At 40.1% G+C, this 7,875-nt stretch overlaps 1 protein-coding gene across 1 annotated transcript in view; it reads left to right on the top strand.

The window, feature by feature from the left end:
• The first annotated feature begins 1,237 nt into the window (after nt 1-1,237).
• calcrl2 (calcitonin receptor-like 2) overlaps nt 1,238-7,875 on the top strand; it is a 28,851-nt gene continuing 22,213 nt past the window's right edge. Inside the window, exon 1 of the mRNA XM_034591754.1 lies at nt 1,238-1,375. Within this exon, the coding sequence (XP_034447645.1) occupies nt 1,326-1,375 (50 nt within the window). The 5' untranslated portion in view covers nt 1,238-1,325. The remainder of the gene's footprint in view (nt 1,376-7,875) is intronic.

Genomic DNA, 7,875 nt, shown 5'->3' with positions numbered 1-7,875 from the left:
TATTGTGCCGTTATTAATATTTATGTGCCGTCCACAGGCATCATTGACAAAGACTCACTGGTCTCATGTTGGCTATTTAGGAATATCCAACTCCTAAAATGGTTATTTATGTTATAATGTTATATACATATAAAACATTTTTCTATGACAATATGGTAATTATATAATATTCCTGCTGTTTTTCTGTCTTTCTTTACTGCATTTGTAGACGATTCCCTTGGTGCAAACAACTTCAAACCCCAGATGGCGCTGTTGTACCAGGTCGCTGCCACAGACCATAATGTAAATCAATGTGTGCTCTCTTAACAGAAAATGTCCTCAACTCACAAAATGACCTCAAATAATGTATTTGTTACAGCAGCAGTCAGAATAAGTTAGACAAAGGAGAACATGTGAAAGTATAAACATAGAATGAAATAGGCAATAAAATAGAAAATGAAAAATAAAAAGTAGAGATAGAATATGTACATAACATTCACCTATAACTACGGTTGGAAATAGTATTTATAGATACATTTACTTCAGTAAAGTGCAGTGGTACAGGATGATTCGTATAGGGAGGTATTGAAACAGACAAATATATATTTATGCATTTATAGACTGTTATATATGGTATATGAAATGAATACAATTCTATGTGCTTTATAAACATATATGTATAATTAGGTTTAAATTCAAAATACTACATGACATGAATATAAAAAACACATGTAATAAAATAATATACTATATTCACCAATTATTTTACGCAGTATTGTTATATGTTACATGGTTAGAAAGTCATGTATTGTGAAGAGGACAATAATGTACAAAAAGTCATTTTCATCAAAAATTGTTCAAACAATGGTGAGCAGTTGTGATATGGAAAATAATAGTGTTTCTACGCCTTTGGTGTTTTACGATATTTAGTGACACAGTCAAGCTCTTTAAAAATATACTCACTTGGAAACTGATTCGGACAATCGACTTAGATATATATGAAAAAAATAATAATCTGTCGGTCACTCCTAATGCTAAAACTCCAAATAGTGTGCTAAGGACTGACAGAAGAGGAGGGTATGGTAACAATACATGACCAAAATAAAAAATAAAAATTGTAACTCTACTCGATATAATCTTATAAAAATAGAGGAGAAATGTCTTCCCTTCTTTATTAAAAACTAAATAATAATAATGACATCAGAGCTTTATTTTGGAAGTGATGACAGGAAACCATATATTTGGTATTGTGCCTGGCTTGACTGCAGTTGCTCTTGAGTGCTGGGGCTTTGTCAGTGTTGACAGAGGGGCAGCATGAGACACTTCTCTGCTCGGGACATGCAAGCATGGGGATATTTGGAGGAAAAGTCAGTTTGACAGCTCACTCACTGAGAAGGTAAGGGAGCACAAGTCTCTGCTTTTTTACAAAGCCTGGCTTCCTGGCATATGACTTATTGTAGTGGTGTTGTTGAATAAGGTTGTGTTACATTTATGATCACACATAAAACTCAGGATGCAATGCTGTTTAGCCTTCTTGAAAAAGAAAGGCAACATATATAGCTGGAGCAATGAAACACACAGTTAAAAAATATATTGACAGTGGGAAGATTGTGATACATGTACAATGCAAATCGATACTTTTCAAAGTTAATCCCCGTAGATACACTATAATGCTATAGGACTGAGTTTATCATGAAGCTGCAGAGGAGGCATACCGTTCTGCAGTATTGCACATGCACATCACTGTGGGTTTTCCTGCATGGGATAAAGTACATCACTGAGGATGAATGCAGGTTGAAGGAAGGTCACACCCTCAGCTGGACACTCGCCTGCTTCTTCAGTTGCAAATGTTTAAATAGCATGTGAATAGAAATAGAAACATAAGTAGAATAGAGTAGAATAAAATGGATGCCCGATGGGTCCTTGGTCAACATAAGGTAGCTCATACAGTGAGTCGGGGACAGTAAAGATGGACATTGCTGTGATGTGGTCATTTACTGTCATGTCAAAGCGTTTCCTGTCATTAGCCGAGACTCCCACGAGCTATAATCAGCTAGACAGTAGGTTTTTTTTAAACTGAGGTGTACCTGTTCTGTCATTGCCAAGAAATGACTTATGTATTATTTATGACTGAGGGGTTTTGCTTTGAATCCACTCAAAACAATACAAAAGAAGCTAAAACATTTCATCTCACACGCTCGTCCACACTCCATTGAAACATAAACTTCTCCATTTGTCGTTCAGTCCACTTCCAAAGCATCAATGGGGAGGAAAACGTGTGTAGGGCAGCGTGGAGGTGCAGACACTCAAATCCTCACGTCTACCTCGAACCTGTTCCCAGCAGGCTGCATGCACTGACAAATGCTTTGTTTTTTTCTCTGAGCATTTGCATTTCACCAAGATCATTTTCATTCGCTTTTACATGCACATTAGCAATCACCAGAAAACTCTACAGACTCACAGGAGTTGCTCTCTGTGGGGATATAATTCCTTTTGCCTGATTCATAAAGAAAAGATGCCTATTTAGTGTTTTCATTAATTCTTATTCCTGTGTTTAGTAGAGTTAGATATTGTTCAAATATGGTAAATGGTCTATATTTATAGATGACCACTTAGGCTCTTTCACCCATACACCACTTTAGCATACATCACTCACAATTTGGGTCATTTTCATTGTCTTGCCCAAGGACACTTCGGCACGTGGAATGGGGGGGGGGGGGCTGGGTTTGAACCACCAACCCTCTGGTCAATGCTCGACCTCCTGAGCCAGACACACTATCCGTACCATCCCCTTAAATTTGCCAGGCAGCTTTTTATTTCACATGCAAAAGTGTCTTCAGGAATAGCCTCTGCCCCCTTTGTGCTAGAGTGTTGCCAAGTTGTAATCCTCACACCCAAGACATCGATCGCAGACCAGCCGCTCTTCGCTTGGCTGATTCCCGTCTCTATGGTCTGACCGTGCATCTGCCCGTGGGAAACTTTCCACCCCCCCACACCCACCCCTGTGTCGCAGTGTGTCTTTGACTGGAACAGCCTGCTCTTGCCAGACAGCTATCAATGTATTAATAGGTGTTTGAGCTGCGAGTTTGGTCCCAACCCCCAACTCACCCTTCAGTCCCCCCCCCCTGCCCCCTTTTCATATCACAAACAAGACACCCAACCTTCAAGTACCAGAAAAAAAAGCTTGTGCTTATTTTAGGCTCTGTTGTAGATAAGTGTCATGTCAGAGTTGTATCATATAAATAATATTATTGTAAATAATAGCTGCAGGGGTTGAAGTTAGAGTGACGAAGATTTTCACAAGAGTTTTGCTGAAGAAATAATGGGACCATAGGCATAAGACATAAAGCCACAACTCCCCTCACTTAGTAACTGGTATTCCTGAACACTTCCAACTCCTTCATTATGTTTATCTTATGCTATAAAAGTATAAGAATATGTGGGACTTTTTTGTGACATTTCAAGGACAGTGAGTCAGAGAAGGGAACGCGACAGAGTTTGTTTACTCTCAGGGGGAAACTAAGGAAAGACCTCAGTGACTAATGAAACGAGATGAACAAAGAATCAGCGCAGATGCTTTGTGCTGGTGAACGTGGTGTCAGCCTGACCGTATCTGAGAACTGCATGTGCTGGCAGAGACCCACGTCAACTGATAGGTGGTGGGAGACGTCTGAGGCGGACATGGTTATTGCTGTACTGGTGACGATTGGGGGGTTATATATGTAGAAGAATACAAATTCATCCGGGTTCAAATTCTGTGGCTGGTACAGATGAGTTTTATTCCCTGCACAGTGGAGACGGACATCACAACAAGGCGGTACATGTCTGTCTGATTGTCAACATTCAGGGTTGAGCTTTTATACCATTACATGAAGGCAAGTCTGAAAACAATAGGTTGTGGGCAGGGCTAATCAAGGCGTCTGAATAGGAGAATATTGCTCAGAAAGTCTTGAACAGGCTCATTTACAATACAATATAATGTGCTCCAATCTTGAAGACCTAGTGAAATCTCTGGCTAAATTCATACTTCTACGTTTCTACAATCTCTGGTCACACACGCATATCACGTGACCACTCACGTACACCTGACTGTATGTGCTGGTGTACACAGATTGCTCCAATAAAAGTGCATCTCCTACGCATGTTCATTATTGCAGTTGTATTATTGTAAAACGCTGAATTTAACTGCCCAACAGCTGTTAGCAAAGACAACAGGGTCAGCAACGTTTGTAATTGATTAGCCATGTTGTGTTCTACACTGGTAGCTGAGGCAAATGCAGGTTGTTTTTATGAAGAGGGTCATGTGATGGGAGCCTGACGAATCAGGGAAGGCTTCGTCAAAAAGACCCAATAATCAAGTGGTTGAGAGTGTCTACGTCATCGTTTACAAACATTTCCGTTTCTGCCCGTCTGGACTAAAATGCAGCCCCTGAGTTTTCGAACTAAAACAGTGGCCAGCAAACTTCTCTGTTTTAGCGACTCTAAAACTGAAGTAGTGTGGACGCCAGGCGTATTCGTAACCCAGTCGATGCGTTCTCAAACGTAAACATAGATGTAGCCTCAGGAAGTCCTGAAGAGGCTAATTTACAATAAAGTGTGGTCCAATCTTCCAGTAACCTGTTTGGTCAATCCGTTCAACAGCTCGTGAAATCTCTGTCTGCATGAGGAGGGTTCTGGTCAATTGAATTCACAAGTAGAACAATACATTATGAATTTTACACAGGTATCTGTTAATTAATGCAAAATAGTTTGATCTAGGTGCATTAGGAAAATATCAAGAGAAAGAGATAAAGTAAAAGGATTTTCTTCTACATGTCGTAGCTGGACCATCCCGTCCATGGACTCGGGCTCTATTCTCTGGTCTGTACTGTCTGCGCAGCTTTTACGACCCTGGGACATAAAATATTCAAAATGTGAAAATAAAAAGACACCACATGGTTCAGTTTCAAGCTGGTGGAGCTATTCTTGGGTCCAGCTATGGGAAAATAACCAACTCACATGGACAGCTCCGTTGCTGTAAGAAGTCACCACAACAGCAGTTATTTTACAGGATCAGATGGTGTTTTTAGGCCACTTTCCACAAAACTTTAAAAGTGGGGTCAGAAGACGTGCGTTTAGTCATAGCAGGAAACACTGACCCAGAACAAAATGAGGGGTGTGCAAAAAACATTATATTCTCTGAAGATCAACTCATGTTACAAGCATCTCTGTCAAGCATCCAAAACATTTGTTCAGTGAAGGCTTAGTACATCTATTCTTCTCCAGTCACCCCCTGCCTGCTGGTTACCCTGTTTGACCTGGAACTGAACTTCTTTGTGGTCATTGCATAACACAGTGTTGTGTGTGGACTCTCATCAGTCTATTTTCCAGCAGCAGGGCAGCTGATTTTAGTGGAAGGCCTCACTAGTGAAGAAAGTCGAACATCTAGAGAAGCAATTTATATTCAACATGACTCAAAATGAACACAGATGTAACTCTGTCTGCTGGATGTGCAAATTAGCCGTGGTTTGCCAAAGGCCTCACCATGGGTAAAACAAGGGCTTGTCAGCAGACTATCCCACAGTCAGGCCCCCTGTTCACACCAATTGATTGATTAGATTTGTTTTAACTTTTCCTTTAAAATACTTAAACACTTTTGAGGAAACCCCCGCCAGACAGTATGCACTTCTGTCCTGATTTGCACAATTCAGTGTGGTTTTGGCTACATGTTATTGTAGAGGGAGGATATCAGAAGATCAGACTGTCTTCTGCGTTAAAATGAGGAACCAACACTTTAGCCTTCATACGATACATCATACAACCTATCTCGATATAAGCTTACTGAAACCTTTAACACATTAGCCATCATCACATAACTGGGATAGTTGTCTGTCTATTGGGCCTTGGCGGTGGTATGCACCACTCTAGTCTCTGTGTGTGTCTGAGCTCGAGTCCTGTGGTTTTGATTCTTCTGCTGATTGTAACAGATTCATGCATTTTTTTAAATGACCCAGAGCAAAGAGAAAACCAGGTTTCTCTGATATGTTCGCAATATCTTTGGGCTCATGAATGAATATATCTGAAGAAGCTACAAGCTGAGACCAACCATGTGATACACAAAGAACCCAAGAGAGGAGTGAAAATATAAAGTGATGTCTTCGGTTCTCTTATGTTGAGAGTAGGGTTTAGCACTGTGTCAGTTCATAAAAAGTCAAAAGGATCAAATCTTCAGGAAGATGATGCCATGAAGTCAAATTGGAAAGAAAGTAGGTTCTACTTTTTCCTCAACTTTTTAAGAGAGGCAATATTTGGCCTTTCTTTATATCCAACATACAGTTTATGTGTGTTATTATGTTGAACGCTGGACTGAATGATATGTTTATATGTATGTTTTTAAACTTTGCACTACAGATAAATGATGATGGCATCTGTACTTCATATTGAATGATTCATATCATTGGTGCTATTTGTATTGTAGAATCATTGGGAATTATTAAGAAATATTTTTAAATTTTTATATAAATTCAAAGATATTTGTGGTTTCATATGCTTTGATTTACTCAACAGTTTTGAGTAGATTTCAGTGTCAGTGAAAGTTTGTAATTTGTGTTACTTCGGTTCACACAGCCAGCAGCACCACTAATGTGGCAAAAAATGGTCACAGCTTCTCAAATCAGAGACTTTTCCCATTTTCACCCTGTAAAAAATCTGTAAACATGAACGTCCTCACCTCCCAGTGACTTTGTGTTATAAGGCCACGAGGATGTAAGCCGTGTCCCCCCACTATGAGAGTCCCCTCCACGTCCCTTTGTGTGTGTGTAACAATGGCTTATTTTTAACCTGTTGGCCTCTTTTAATGTGGAGAGGGGGGTGAGGGGAGGAAGTGGTTGCCGGATGACAGAGGAAGATAATACCGTCCTCCTCAGCCACCATCCTTCCTCTGCCTTCCCTCACATACAGACATACACACTCACATGCATATGCTTGGTGTTTGCGTAGCTTCTCTGTGATACTCAGGATACCCCGCTGGAATACAAAATAAATAGGAATAGTACGGGAGCACACAGACATGAAACTCACACACACACATCACACACGCACACACACACACACACACACACACACACACACACACACACACACACACACACACACACACACACACACACACACACACACACACACACACACACACACTTTCCAGATAGAGCTCTGACAGATCGACCTATGAGACAGTCACCCAGAGCAGCTTATTGGAAGGAACCATCTAAGACTGAACTGAAGGAGAATCACTGAGCAGATGAGAAACACAGCTCCCACTTTAATTCAATATCCAGTTGAGTAGTTTACAGCAATAAGCTCTCACTGTTACACTGTTGGATTTTATTTATACCATATTTTCACATGTTCATATTTGTTCATTTCTTATTCTCTTTTTAACTGTGTTTTGTGTGAAAGCACCAACAGAACTACCAGTTAATTTAGTTGTACTTTCCAACGACTTCCAGTGCACTTACTCTTTTCCTCATATCTAAAAAATCGCAGCATGTTAGGAAGAGATTGCATGGTCGCTCTGTGGTAAACGTAATGTAACACTGAACCATCCGCTTGTATTCACGGTTGTGGTAAACATTTCCATGGTAACAGTGAGCTTCAGCAATCAGAGACGTTGCTATTAGACGTGAGGTTTGTGGGTAGTGTACTTCTCCTTCACATTGCCAATACAACATGTTGACTTGTGACTTCTACAGAAACACATAACACCGTCTCACAGTCTCGTAGCTTGGATGATTACAATATTATGGCTGATAATCAAAATCTCTGGTCAGAAAATTCATTTGAATTGGTACTTCGATTTAAGTTATGTTTCTGAACACATCTTAATTCAACACTGATCATTTGCATTGTAGCTTGTAG

The sequence above is a fragment of the Hippoglossus hippoglossus genome, chromosome 7 (assembly GCF_009819705.1).
Source record: "Hippoglossus hippoglossus isolate fHipHip1 chromosome 7, fHipHip1.pri, whole genome shotgun sequence".
NCBI lineage: Eukaryota > Metazoa > Chordata > Actinopteri > Pleuronectiformes > Pleuronectidae > Hippoglossus > Hippoglossus hippoglossus.
This window is presented reverse-complemented; position numbering and strand designations above follow the sequence as displayed.